Source organism: Oreochromis niloticus, linkage group LG17 (genome assembly GCF_001858045.2).
Source record: "Oreochromis niloticus isolate F11D_XX linkage group LG17, O_niloticus_UMD_NMBU, whole genome shotgun sequence".
NCBI lineage: Eukaryota > Metazoa > Chordata > Actinopteri > Cichliformes > Cichlidae > Oreochromis > Oreochromis niloticus.
The window spans coordinates 6,766,723-6,780,674 of record NC_031981.2 but is presented as its reverse complement, the minus strand read 5'-3'; the positions used below and the strand labels follow the sequence as shown (position 1 = coordinate 6,780,674).

The 13,952-nt window shown below is 41.4% G+C and overlaps 3 protein-coding genes across 4 annotated transcripts; 1 reads left to right on the top strand and 2 right to left on the bottom strand.

The window, feature by feature from the left end:
- Window positions 1–87: 87 nt before the first annotated feature.
- stmp1 (short transmembrane mitochondrial protein 1) lies at window positions 88–2,874 on the top strand. Its single transcript, XM_003450698.2, has 3 exons — window positions 88–258; window positions 1,261–1,314; window positions 2,341–2,874. The coding sequence occupies exons 1-3, from the start codon at window positions 244–246 to the stop codon at window positions 2,410–2,412; spliced, it is 141 nt and encodes a 46-aa protein (XP_003450746.1). The 5' UTR covers window positions 88–243; the 3' UTR covers window positions 2,413–2,874.
- Window positions 2,497–3,614, bottom strand: smkr1 (small lysine rich protein 1). The gene is made up of 3 exons (XM_013274661.3): window positions 3,483–3,614; window positions 3,336–3,383; window positions 2,497–3,262 (listed from the first exon to the last, which is right to left on the bottom strand). The coding sequence occupies exons 2-3, from the start codon at window positions 3,336–3,338 to the stop codon at window positions 3,014–3,016; spliced, it is 252 nt and encodes an 83-aa protein (XP_013130115.1). The 5' UTR covers window positions 3,339–3,383; window positions 3,483–3,614; the 3' UTR covers window positions 2,497–3,013.
- Window positions 3,615–3,714: 100 nt separating this feature from the next.
- dhx57 (DEAH (Asp-Glu-Ala-Asp/His) box polypeptide 57) lies at window positions 3,715–13,820 on the bottom strand. Of its 2 annotated transcripts, XM_005455572.4 has the most exons (25): window positions 13,684–13,820; window positions 13,018–13,051; window positions 12,754–12,912; window positions 12,383–12,661; window positions 12,095–12,301; window positions 11,071–11,963; window positions 10,797–10,978; window positions 10,567–10,688; window positions 9,737–9,932; window positions 9,509–9,633; window positions 9,254–9,387; window positions 9,107–9,161; window positions 8,799–9,010; window positions 8,595–8,711; window positions 7,470–7,566; window positions 7,153–7,326; window positions 6,755–6,955; window positions 6,370–6,646; window positions 6,029–6,124; window positions 5,856–5,939; window positions 5,524–5,661; window positions 5,362–5,436; window positions 5,145–5,279; window positions 4,860–5,060; window positions 4,497–4,640 (listed from the first exon to the last, which is right to left on the bottom strand). In XM_005455572.4, exons 3-25 carry the CDS (start codon window positions 12,906–12,908, stop codon window positions 4,497–4,499), a joined length of 4,299 nt encoding a protein of 1,432 aa, XP_005455629.1. In that variant the 5' UTR covers window positions 12,909–12,912; window positions 13,018–13,051; window positions 13,684–13,820. The 2 variants fall into 2 exon arrangements, with proteins under 2 accessions (XP_005455628.1, XP_005455629.1); XM_005455571.4 differs by lacking the exon at window positions 13,018–13,051 and having other exon boundaries at window positions 3,715–4,640.
- Window positions 13,821–13,952: the final 132 nt, after the last annotated feature.

Here is a 13,952-nt window from a genome sequence, read left to right as displayed (position 1 = left end):
GGAGTTGTAGTTCTCCAATGGTTAAAACGTATGGCTCAGGATAAGAAAAAGACTACATCATATGAACACTGAAAATGACGCCATAGTTAGTTGTCTTGCGCATGCGTAGACGTTTTGTTGATGAAACGCTAGCTTCATTCGCCAAGAAACTCGGCCACTTCCCTCCCTCTAACGTTGACCTGCCTGCATGCTTTTGTACCATTGAGTTAGTTTGCTTACCTCTAGTGTCTTCATTATTTCATAATGCTGCAGTTCCTGGTAAGTTTTATATTTGTATTATTTTCCTTAAAAGTTGACGTCTGTTGCGAAGCTAGCCGAGTTAAAAATGTTAGCATTATGCTAACCGTGCAGCTAGTGCTGCTAGTTAGCTGATTGATATTGAAACTGAGTTGCATTATTAGGAATAAAAGTCACTGTCAACCACCACAAAGTTAAAAAATATATATATATATATAACGTTGTCGGGTAAATAATCATAACATAAACGTTCTTATATACACAAACACACAGAGTCCTGTGACAAGCCTTTACTGCTTCCATGGGAGTTGTCAGTGCAAGTACCAGTCAGTTGCTGCTAATCAAATCCACTTTATTAATATATCATCAAGAAGTGTAAACACCTCTAAAAGGCTGAAGTTGGGCAGATTTCTGGTCTGGGGCATTCACAATGCCACAATCATCCAGCAAAATCATCAAGGTCAGACCGTGCAATGCTTAGAGAAACTGAAATTACTCAGGGGAGGGGAGATGATCTGGGCTTGTTTTGCAGCCACAGTACCTGGAAGCGTGAAGTCATTGAGTCCGTGAACTCCGCTCTAAAGTAGTCTATAGTGAAGCGTGAGGCCATCTTTCCGACAATCCTCGGCCAAAATTGTGTTATGTAACAAGGCAATGATCCCGATTACAGCAGCGAATCTACAACAGAATGATTCAATGTGCTGAAATTGCTCAGTTAAAGTCTAGACCTCAGCCTGATTAAAATGCTGTGATGGGACCTTAAGAGAGCTGTGAACAAACGATTGTCAGCAAACCTCAATAAAGTGAAGCAATGCTGTGACGAGGAGTGGGCTAAAATTCCTCTACAACGACGTGAGAGACTGATAAAGTCACACAGAAAACAAGTTCTTCAAGTTATTGTTTGGTTCTACGGGCTATTGAATGGAGTGTGTTTAGTTTTTCACAGGACATTGTGGAATCCTGTGAAATTGTTTTTTTCACACTAGTTTAAAGGGTTTTAATGAACTTTTGTTTTTCTTACAGGCTGGCTTCACCTTGGGAAATGTTGTGGGGATGTATCTCGCTCAGAACTATGAAGTAAGTGTGTTTTGTGACTTGCAAACCATTTTTTCAATGATTTAGTGAAGATGTCACTTTAACCCATGGGCTCCACTAACCATGAACCCCAAACCAAAACGTATCTGGTCTGGATCGATGCTGGCTGGAGCCTTTTATTCCTTCAGTGACTGATGTGTGCAATTGCAGTTTTGTAAGGTCGTTGCCAACTTATGGCCTTTATCTATGTATAGAAACACATCCTGACTGAGATATTACAACACAAACACAGTATATGTGTACATTTCAAGTTTTTGCATTCTCTGTGTCTCTTGAATGTCTTTTTTGAACAACCAGAACATCTCAGTTGGATTATGATCTGGACTCTGGTTGGTTGGTTTACTTGTGGGATTTAGGTTATTGTCTCTATGCTTTTTTTTTTCTGAATTTTCTTGATACAGTTTTAAATGTATTGTTCCCTAAAAGCAGCTTTAAACCATGTTGTTCCCTTCAGTGCGTTGGTGTGCAGTGCCTTCTTTTTCTTTCTGACAAGTTGTGCAATATTTCAAAGATTTCCATCATTACCATTCCTTGTTTTATATAGTCTGTATTTAATTGTCTGTAACCAGACTTTGTAGATGTAAATAAAGACATTCAATCTGTCAAGTTCGATTTCTATAGTACATTTTAAACAACCTCAATTGACCAAAGTGCCCAAAGTGCTGTAAAAGTTAAGACTTGAGATGATCGTAACACATTTTCTGAGTAATCTTTGTTGTTCCAAATGCTTCAAATATTTTCTTGCAACTACATGTTCAGTGCCACTTGCTGCAGTCCTGGCTGTATCTATTATCTCCCACCTTTGTAAGATGGCTCCAATAGATAGCTTTACATTTCAGTTTGAAGCTGACAGCAAAAATCTGAATGTTGTATTTTTTTTTTAAATGAAAAATGTATTTTAGATAAGTTAATTTACACTACATTAGTTTTAGTTTGGTGGGTCTAACAAACCACAACCTATACATTTCTCAGACTTTATTAGTTGTAATTTGTATCTTTCCCCTGTAGGTGCCCAACATAGCCAAGAAAATCGAAGCTTTTAAGAAAGATGTGGAGGCCAAGAAGAAGCCCCCAGAGTGAGCAAAGTGGGACCATGTTGCAAGCAAGAATGGACATCCTCTGCAGAGAAACTATTTATTTTAAAGGCTTATTTTGATGTCATGGTTGTACACTTGATAAAAGAATTGACCATGTTACATGTATATGAAAATATAAGCCGTGCCTGGAACAGTGTTTGTTTCTTCCCTTAGTTTTATAGGCATACTCTTTGTAAACTATTTTCTAAGGTAAATAGTGCAAAGGCTGGATTTAAAGAATATTACAAAAAAACTAATGGGATCATTTTAATTCCAGTTTCATGGTACTGCTGGTTGACCATTTTTGTTATGTACTCAAGCCATTCAATATGTCCACAGAAGATTTTAGAGTTATAAAGTTAATATAGCAGATTTTCCTTCACACGCCTCACAATAACTGCCAAAGTTTTTATTGTTGTTGTACAAACACCATTCTGAACCATACAATAAAGCTGAATATAATGAAGTCCTGTGAAGTCTCATGCAGTAAGTTTTACTAGAATTAATTATTTAATGCCTGAAACACTCCAACTGTCATCCCAAATCCATCCAGTAGGTGTCACCATTGGAAGGCAGTTAAAATTCTCTTTGGCAAAATTTATGATTCAGTTTTTCTTCTTTCGTTTTGTCCCCTTCTTTTTCTTCTTTGAATTTGGCCATCCAAATCCTCTGAACTCCAGGCAGTCTGCTGCATTGTGAGCAATGTAGTAGATATTCTCCATGGCTGCTGGGCTGAGGATGTCCACTTCTGTTGTGGTGACTTTGGCACTGCATGAGGACCTCTTTTTAGGTGTCTTTGGGCTCATAGTCTTCTTGGCAGACTTAGAACTGTGGGATCTTGATTTCCTGGTGGGCTTTGGAAAAAATATGTGGTTTAATCACTCGTCTATAAGTATAATGAAATGTCTTCATTATTTTATACTTTACCATAGTGAAGGATGTTAATCTTGCTTCAATCTGTGATCAGATTTTCATCTGTAAAACAAGAAATCAAAGGTTTTTTTCTGCCAAAAAAGATTTAAAGTTTTTAGGGCAAAGTGCCTAAAATGATAATAAAATACAATCATTTCATACCAGCTCTCGCCTTGGCACGGTTGTAAGTGGCACTCGAATGGCTTCAGCAGTGACAGTGATACCCCATCTGTTTACGTCCTGTTGTCGTAGAGACAGACCGGACTTGCTCATGAATGAAGGGGTTGGCCTTCCTCCTGAGGTTAAATTCTTTTGCTGTATCTGAGACACAGCTGGGCATCAAACACCACACACCGCTTACATTAAGTAAGAAAGAAAAATAGCCAACAACGGGTTATCATCACAATAATTTAATGGTAGTGCAGCGTTCAGTGGAATTCATGTTAAGACAGTAGCTTTCCAGTTTCTTTGGCAGCTCTCACCAAATCATCCTGGTGTAAAAAGCCCTTGCATTCACATTGTGAAATTGTACTTTAACATTTAAATACATTCAGTAAATGTACACTAACTGTATACCATGCAGAAGCTCTTGGATCTTTTAGTCATGCATTACAAATAAACTCATAGTACAAAATCCAATATGGACCCAAGAAACTTCTCAGTTGTGAGCAAGACACAACCCGAAATAAAAACCACTGTATACAAACTATGTGACATCACTTAACAATCAAGCAATCATGTGCCAATTTATGTGCACATGCCGTGCAGCGGTAGTATGACATCAAAAACTGAACCAAGCATTAGCTGCTTTAGTCCAGCAGTAATAAGAGTGGAAGCTTAATAATCACCTGCATAGAGACATTTTTTTTCTTCAAAGGCAGAATTTGCTTTAAAAACCTCAAGTACAACAGCAACTCAGTGGAAAACAACACTTTAGTTAAAGAGTCAGGTGGGAAAATTGTGGTGTATTGAAACTGAGCTCATGTCAAGTATTTGCCCTGCTAATCCTTCTCTGACTATCCATCATCAATGCAGTAATATTGACTTTTTAAATAATTTTTAATAAAGACTTTGTGGGAGTGATGCAGGACCACAAAAGACATTTACACTGGAGCCCCATGCATCCAAGCCCTTTAAATAAAGAAATAATAATCAAGGAAGCATTGAGTAGCAGAGCTACTCTGTAGAGATGAGGTGGACGATCATTTGTATGATGCTGGAGCCACGGGGGCAGCTGCACAGGTCCATGCTCGGGTTCTTGATCTTATCCTCCAGAAGCAGGTCCAGCTCCCAGCGCAGCTCCTTCAAAAGCTCAGCCACCTGGATATAATCACACAAGCACATGTAGTAACATATGTCAAGTTATATGTTGTAGTTGTTCAGTTGTCTTGCTTGCACTCTCCATAAAAATTGTTAAACCTTTAAAGCATATAAACTCTACACAGCTTGTAAGGCCATTGCAATACTAAGCTCTGAGCCAGCTAAAACTTTGTGTTCATGTGATCAAAAAAATAATTAAAAAAAATCAGATTCTCTGACCTGGTGTGAAGCAGCAGCAAATCGGATCCACCCATCATCCAGGGAGATGACAAACTCCCTTCTGTGCAGCTCCACGTTGACCTGTCCACATCCAAACAGCACCAGCGGGTAAACGGACACCATGCTGCAGTCCCTGATGAAAACGCGACTCGTTTTCACCTTCTCGTGGTAAACCAGGTAGGGGCTGTTGTAATGGCGAACCTGGTGCATAAAGAACAGAAAGGTGAGGCTTATTTCTTGTTGTTTAATTTAGAGTGTATCTTTTTTTTCCCCCCCTAATCTCACCGTGTAGTTGACGGATGATGGATGCACGTGGACGTAAACGTCGTTCTTGGTCACAAAGCGGAGCTCGTTGGCTTTGGGTTGCATCTTCATCACTCCCGTCCCCGTCTTCTTGTAAGTCCCTTGAGGAGCTCGTACCTGGAGGACATCAAGCATGTTTCATACTTCTGTTTGGCTTTCTTTTCTTTACTTGTATGACATAGAGGGGGACTATGCACACCTGGACCACGTTGGGATAGAGGGCAGCACACAGCATGGCGGACATCAGCCGGATGTTTCTGGAATTTAGGTTTGCCTGAGATGCAAAATATCAGAATTTTCTAATTATTTTCTCCAAGATTAACCCTCGAATCACTGATTCAGTGATTTGGATGTGTGTCACCTCAGGGCCAGTAGCTTCCATGACCCCGTCAGTACCCTTGGAAGACATTTGCTCAATAATCCTGGCCTTCAGTCCCTCCTTGATGAAGCCAATGTCAGACAACAGCTCAGCAAACTGCCTCTTCAGACTGGCGATCTCCTGCCAAAGGTCATAATTCACCATTTCAAGTATTTTTCATATAAAACACACTGCTCGGGCCATTTGAAATTAAATCTGAATACAGTGGACGAACTTCATAAGCTTTAGCACCGCTTTAGATTTATATTCAACCAGAGAAGATCAGAGTTATACTGTGGACCATCATTAAGTGCTTCTGGACACCACTGCCTCACCTGTAAACCCCGCCATGACAAGAAGTTCTCCCTGCAGTAGAGGTAGCTGGCAAGGTGGCCATTCCTTGCTGCAGAGCACCATCCCTGCATGAAAAAAAAGTGTTTTTATATTATCTCTATATATTCCAACATCTTTGAATTATCTTATCACAATAAGCAAGTGCAGTAGGGACCTTGTATGCCTGTAACAAAGCTAGATGGTCACTATTAGCCACTGCAAACTCCAGTTTCTTTTTATTTGCTTCCTCTCGCTTATCCCATGGAGACACCTGGAAGCAGACCAGATTTTCATTTCCACAGAATTAGACACTTGCATTACAAATATACATAATAAAACATAAATAAATAAATATCATTATGTAACCTCCTATCTGTTAAAAACCAACAGAAAAGACGAAGCAGCTCATTACTGCGCTGTGTACTATATTTGTAATTATTAATGAGCCTAAAATCAGTGCCATGCTGCAGATGAACTACACATATGGTCTCTCAACAGAAACTAGCGCCTTCTTACAAATGGGGATTTGAAGGCCAGACTTGCAGCAATGGTGAGTGCTGGGTCAAGGCAGCGGAAGATGGCGCCAAACAGCATGAGCTTTCCGATGCGCACGTCGACAGGCAGGCAGGCCAGGTGGTAGCCCAGCGGGGTCAGCTTCTCATCTGTGGTCAGAGCTCCCAGATCCTGAAGGCGCTGCTTGGTAGCATCCAAGCTTCCCATTGACGGAGGCTCGATGAGCCTAAAAAAGACCGACTCCAGCGGCTGCTCCGCAAACACATCCAGGATCTTGATTCTGTTACAGAAAGGTCAACGTTGTGAACAACCGTTTTGGAATTTCTCCAAATCAAATGCCATTTGCATTTTATATTCAAAGTTATGTGGGAAAAACAGACGGCTTTACCGGAGACAGAGCTGCTCTAGAGGCACTCTTTGGATCTCGGGCAGCTGCTGCTCAGCCAGCTGGTGTTTAAAGCAGTGGCTGGTGAAGAGGTGGAAGCAGACCCCCGAGGCCACGCGACCTGCTCGACCCTTTCTCTGCAGTGCGTTGGCTTGAGAAACCCACGTGTCCTCCAGGCTCTCCATGCTTTTGGATGAATCGTACCTGAAAGAAAAAAATAAAAAGAAAAAAAATCGAAGGAGACTTACAGATTTGTGGATTTGAGCATATATCAGTGCATCATAATGTATCACAAAACCATTTTAATATGATTGCATGGGCCTTTTAAAAAACAAGAAGTATAATTCACAACCTGAAACTGTCAAAAATGAGCATTTAGGGCTAGCATAATAGAAGGTTACCTTTTCTCCTTCATCTTTCCGGAGTCGATGACATAAACCACGTCGTCGATGGTTACTGAGGTCTCAGCGATGTTGGTGGAGATGATGATCTTTGTGACACCATCTGGAGGCCGGCTAAAAACTGCCTGCTGCTCCTCATTGGACAATGTTGAATGGAGTGGGTACACCACGCACCTGATGGGCATGACCAAAAGTTACAATTAGTGTGTTTCAGACAAAATTTTTCACACAAACAAGCAAAAAAACTGGTTCAGCTTTTAGCTTCATTTTATACACACACAATGCAAACCAAGTGTTGCCATAAAACACACACAGACCTGGACACGCCCCTGTTGTTGAACATTCTATTGGACTGAAGCTGCTCATAGAGCATCTTGATCTCAGCGAGGCCTGGCAAAAACACCAGAACTGCACCTGCAGACACAGCAACATGACCAGTGTTCAGCTTCACAGCTGTCCCCAATCCAGATCAGTACATCAGAAACTTACTGGCCACCTGTATATGGTAATGTTAACTGGACTGGCTCTTATATAATGCTTTTTTTATTCTATCTGAGCACTCAAAGCGCTTTACACAACTTGTTCATTCACTCAATCACACCCATTCACACAAGTACTTTTTCTAAGCCTATCTAACATTCACAAACACATTCATACTCCGATAGATGCATCATAGAGCAACATAGGGTTAGTCTTGCCCAAGGATATTTGGCATGCAGACTGGAGCAGAACCGCCAACCGTCCAGTTAGTATGTGACCTGCTCTACCACCTGAGCTACAGTATATGAAGTAATATACCACTGCGTTTTTGTTTTGACCTAGAACAAAAACAAAACAGTATATTACTCCATATACTGTTGTGTAGCTTAATAATTATGATAATGGGACCATTTATTAGCAAATGTAATTATACGAAGTTAATCGGTTTTTTAAAGATTACGACTAAAAATGAAAACGGAGTGGGAGTGGAAGGAGAAATTAAAATATCACACATGAAGTCACATTCCCCCACTGGTCCTTCCCGTGCTCTCAAGTTGTCACAATAATCTAACAGGAAGCTAAGGGGATTTGTAAAACATACTGGTAGTGAATAGAAGTATCTTGTGGTTTCAGTGTTTACCATGTGCTACATTTCACATGGTTCTGTACAGCTTCCAACAATGTAGCAAAACTGACTGGACTTCCAAAACAAGTTAAAAAAAAGAAGAAAAAAAAAAAAGCCAAATGTTCGTCAAGAAAATGCCAACAACTTGTCACTGTCTAGTAATATTTTTGGAGAGGACTCGTGATGTTTTTTTCCTTTGTCTTTTTTTTTTTTTTTTTTTTTTTAAAGAAATACTTTTCCATTTTTCCTCATTTCCAGAGCAAAGGATCATAACCTCCTAGTCAACTGCTTCTTTATTATGAGTTAGATTGCTTTGCTGTCAGTGTTTTTTTCTTACCAGGTGGGTAGTTGTGCTTTCCTTCTACTATCCACTCCAGCAGGCTTTCCACCAGGTCCATGTTGATCTTGTCCAGGTCCATTGTGGCAATGGTTTTGAGCACAGACTTCTTAGTATCTGCATCAGCAACGCAAAATTTTAGATTTATGCCCTGGTAGGCACTGGCAGCTTATTTGATTAAAACCTAAATATATTTTGTTTCACCTTTGTATCTGATGGTGAGATCCTGCAGGCTGAGCTGCTGGTCTGGGACTGAGTCTTTGACAAAGTCTTTATTACAGAAAGACATGAAGTTCCAGACATCATCACTCAAATCATCTACCACGTCCCTCAGGTCCCCTCTGCTTCGGGCACCTGTGGTTGACTGATTCTGTTTTCCTGAGCGCATGTAAGGGCTACCATCCTCAATGACATAGCTGGGAAAAAAACAGCACAATACACAAACCGTTGCGTTACTATGCAAATTGTAAAGACAGTCTATGGTTTACTTAAATGTTTTAAAATGTATTTACCCAGTTTTAGCAATGGCATCTTCAAGAAAACACTGGTCAACAGGAAAGGTGCGCCCTGGAACAACACACATTTATTAGAATGAAGAGGGGAATGTATAGAATGAGGTGTAAGCAGGATAGAATTTGTCAGTTCTGGTAATAAATTACCTGGTATGTGGATAGTAGGACAGTTATAGAAATAGTCAGAAAAGAGGTTTGCATTAAGAGTGGCACTCATGAGGATAATCTTCAAGTCAGGCCTTTGCACCATCAAGTCTTTGAGCACCAGCAGCAGAAAGTCACTGAAAATAACAGCAGATTAAGAGACAAGAAACAAAGAAGCAGCCTAAAAAAAATTTCTCAGGTTCATTTTTCCACACGTTACAATACAAGTGCCATTAAGCTGAAGTATTTCTGTCTCACCTCTCCTGTGTTCGCTCGTGCACCTCATCCACGATGACATGCGTGACTCCTCTGAGGTCCGCCTCACCTTCCAGTCTCCTCAGCAACACCCCTGTGGTGCAGTACAGCAGCCTGGTGGCTGAAGTCTGATAAAAGGAGTAGTCAGTGTTGGAAGAGTATATAGTATTAATATACAAACCAGACAACCAGAATGCTGTATTGTAGATGTTTTTATATCTGTATCTGTACCCTGACACTCTCCAGGCGGATCTGGTAGCCCACAGAGTTTCCCAGACACTCTGCGCGCTCCTGTGCCACTCTCTGAGCCACTGACATGGCAGAAATGCGGCGAGGCTGCGTGCAGATGATGTTGGCCACCTGCTCAGCGGGGCCACTCAAAGAGGCATCCAGAATGAACTGCGGAACTTGAGTGGTCTTACCACACCTGCAGTCACAAAAGTCACATTGATTCAAAAAAAGCACATGAAACACGGTCATGTTTAGGAACAGGCAATAATCACAGGCATGTTTAGCATCTTTTTTGTGAAGGTGAATTTTTATACTTCTTTCAAACGCGATTCATCTTTTATATTAATCTTACACTGGACTTTGGTGCAGGCCATCTGTTCAGCCACAGCAGGTTTCTGTCTAAGATTATATATGATTATTATGTTATATGATGATCATATTGAACCATCTATCCTTAACCAGTTTCATACAAAACCCAGAGTACAAAAGAATGAGAGTGTAGAACAATGTAAAGCCTGAGCTTTTGGTTCATCGAGATTACCTATGTACATACACTGATCTCATTATTTAAAACTTCAAATAATTATAACAATATAACAGCAGACATGACAAAAGGTAAGAAAAGCCATAGTAGATCTCATTTATAAACTTTCAATTTTAATATATCTGATGTAAATGTTTTTAATTCCATACAATCTAAAACCCTTCATTTATCCATACATCACATTTGACTTGCTATTGGTTGGGGAAAAAGGCTGAAAGGGTGGATCGGTATCATTAAAATATATATTTTTTTAATTTATAAATCATGGTAAAACTCTGGGACCTACCCAGTCATCCCACTGATCACCAGCACCTGACACTGGTCCAGTGCATCTAGGATGTGCTCTTTTTCTTGCCAGGCTGGAAGATTCTTCCTCTGTTCAAGCATAGAACTGTAGCGTCTGGAGGACTGGTTTGACAGAAATCAGAAACAGATGACAAGGGATGCATCATACTGAGAAGGATGTGGAGGATGAAAACCCAAAAATATATATACATTTTTTTTCCTAAGACCCACCTGTTTTCTACTGAACTCTTTGCACAGCTTGCCGTTTTCTAGCAGCAGATTGCCCATCGTATTCTGCTTTTTCACCATCTTCTTCTTTAGCTTGACATAACTGTCGTTCTTAACTGGAACTGTGTGGTCACTCTCATCCTCGTCTTTTTCATCCAGCTCCTCTGCATCCACTGTCCGTTTTACTAAAAAGTGAGCAGAATTAAATACAGCTCTCTATTGTATAAAGAAACAACAGAAAATATATAGCAAAAATGTACATTTCTATCCGACTTACTATCTGTGGTCCTCGGGTTGTTAGATGCAGCAGCCCTCCCGCTGTTTGCATGGTTACTACTGCTGGTGATGGTATTCATGCTCTCCTCAGAAGCTTTGCTCCTTACAGTTTTACTCTTTGCTATGGCAAGAAAGGGTGAAGGAACGCCAACAACAGGAGGCGGGGTGCTGTATTTGTGATGCCGCATGGACAATAGTTCTTTCATGGTATTTTCATCCTCACACAAGGTTATCAGGGTGTAAACAACAGGCTGGTTGCTCTCTGCTGCAGACAATGCCTCCCCAAATAAACTCTCAGTCACATGGAGCCTCCCCGCAGCCAAGAGAGACTCATCATTGGTACTGAAGGCAACTATTGGTGCTTGAAAAGGGTAACGGTTCCCTTTGGGGAAACGAACTTCCAGCTCATACTCAGGAGGAGAATAGCTGCTGACACCAGGCTGGCCTGGGCCCTTCAGGTCCAAGGAACCAGCCACAGACATGTCTTTTTTGGGAAATTCATGTTTGAACCTGCATTTGTCTCCATTGCGGCAGCCTTTACCTCTCATGTAGAATTTGCAAACATCACCGATGTTTGGAGCTCCTCCACCTACCACTCCTCCTTTCTTAACAGGAGATCGTGAGAGGAACGACAGGTCCAGGGTTACTGTCCATACAGCATTGGCAATGCGCTCACTGAAGCGCTCGCCATAAATAGCAGCTAGAGCCAAGGCCTCCTCCTCCCTTTGGTTTATACACTCATCCAAAGGCACCTCATCAAGTCCATCAGTGGAAACTGCTTTCTGACCATAGCGCTCAGTGAAAATCTGTTGGAGGAGCTGTTCCAAAGTTGCCCCAAACTCTCCTCCACCAGCTTCCAGCGCCTGTTTGCTGCGCTCCCTGTCAAAACCATATCTACACACAGGAAATTATGAGAAAGCAGTGGGTTAGAAGCTAATTATATTTACACACAAAAGCACAGATTCAGAACATCTGATTTAGCTCTAGGTAAGGTGCTGGAAATACAACATAAAATTTGAAATCACCTGCAGAGCTTTCCTATGGCAAATAAGGAGATAACAGGTTCAGGGCAGGGCTCTTCATCCTCATATTCTGGGTCAAATGCTGGGCTCTCTGCTTTCTCCACAGGCTCATCATTTGTGGCCCAAAACTGGCCTTCCTCACGGTAATCCAATTCATCAAATTCCTCTTCTTCCTCCTCATCTAGCCCGGAATAATCTGAACCAGAATCACTAAGGAACAAACAGAGGGTTGCATGAGTTTATTTCCTAGCTTTCTAATTATTCTTTTCAAACAAGTGAGTATGTACTTACTCATACAGTTCATCAGAGTCCTGAGTCTGTAAATTCCTCAGCAACTCCTTGAGTTGTTCCTGGTTTTCATTAGTCATGAAGATCTTCTGCAAGGGCATACTGCTCACCTCTGGTCTGATGCAATCACTGACCTTTGAGTGCATCCTGGTACTCATCAAGGACCTTGGCAGAGCCTTGCTACTACTATTCCCATCTCGGTCTCGATCCCTAGCTTTCTTTCCTCCTCGACCACCATCCCTGCCACCAGCATGGGCGCCGCCACCTCGTCCTTTACTTGATCTGCAGACAGAACGAGACACGAGGCAAAATGATAGGAAATCAACTGAAGCCGAGCACACAAACCTAAATATTTCTTCAATATAAATTAACACCTGCTGAAATGAGAGGGTCCAAAATAAAGGTGGAAATCATCCCCGTCATCCCAGAGCCTGGTTCCTCCTTTCCGATTTCCACCTCCTCCTCCTCCTCGTTTATTAAATCTCCCACCTCCTCTGTTGGGCTTCCCACCTCTTCTCCTTGCGTTCATTTCTCTATCAAAGGACACACGAACAGTTTCATTACATAAACACCAGTACAAATACAAAACTGACTATTAAAAAAAAGAAAAAAAAACACTGCTGTCAGAATATACTTACACTTAATCAATGTCCAATCATAGCAGCAAACAATCTGCGAAAACAGATATTAAAAAGCATGGTCTGAATAAATCTTCCAACCCTGGGAGTATACCCCCCCCCCCCCCCCCCCCCAAAGAAATCCTAGATAGATGAGGGAGAGAGAGCTACTGGTTGCGGACCCGGGAAGAGCAGGCAGCTACTACTGTCCACCCTCTGCAGAGCACAGTCACACATCGCTGTGGGCTGGCTGGCCGTGGCACTTCAATTCAAGTGCGAGCAATGAGATGGTGGCTGACACACAGCGCTGGTGGCTACAATTATGCAATCAAACTTAACGTGCAGACTAACAACCCAGTCAGGGCGATGACCGATTAACCCCACGGCTAGGTGGCTGGCTACAGGCAAAGTACAAAAGAGCAGAACATATAAGGAATAATGTGGAAGTAAGGTGCTGCACGTTAGTCATCTTCAAGTATAAGGAGTCGGCTAGCTAACAAGCTAACAGCTAGCAAGCGCACTCATCACTTTTAATGTAACAGTAAGCTAACTGAAAAAAGCCTCACGGCAAGTCAAGTCAGTAAGTTTAAATGCTTTAAAAATGTCAAGAAGTATAGAGCCATGTTATAATCGGTAAAGTGCGCAACAAACTGAAAAACGAAACTTTAATAACAATTGCGAACAAACCTGAACCAGCTGCTCTGACCACCGGTAGCCTGCATCTCTTCTATTGGCCCAAACTCTTGAGTTCAACGTTTCTTTTCCGGTTTACGTTTGCACTTAGAAAAAAACAAAATAAAAAGTTAGCAAACAGTATCTCTCGGTCACTCGACAAGGTTAAAGTCGAAGGTTTTAGCGGCAGTAAGCCTTTCTTCTTGTTATTTAAAAAACGGTAGGTTAATACAACGCCGTTAAAGCTTCGCACGAGCCATTAGACATATTAGTTTGCGCCAATT

Coding starts and splice junctions, on each gene's coding strand:
- stmp1 (XM_003450698.2), top strand. Junction 1,315..2,340: donor ATCTCGCTCAGAACTATGAA/GTAAGTGTGTTT, acceptor TTTCCCCTGTAG/GTGCCCAACATAGCCAAGAA.
- dhx57 (XM_005455571.4), bottom strand. CDS start 13,718: ATGCAGGCTACCGGTGGTCAGAGCAGCTGGTTCAG. Junction 8,712..8,798: donor TCTCACCATCAGATACAAAG/GTGAAACAAAAT, acceptor TTGCTGATGCAG/ATACTAAGAAGTCTGTGCTC. Junction 5,940..6,028: donor CTTTGTTACAGGCATACAAG/GTCCCTACTGCA, acceptor TTTTTCATGCAG/GGATGGTGCTCTGCAGCAAG.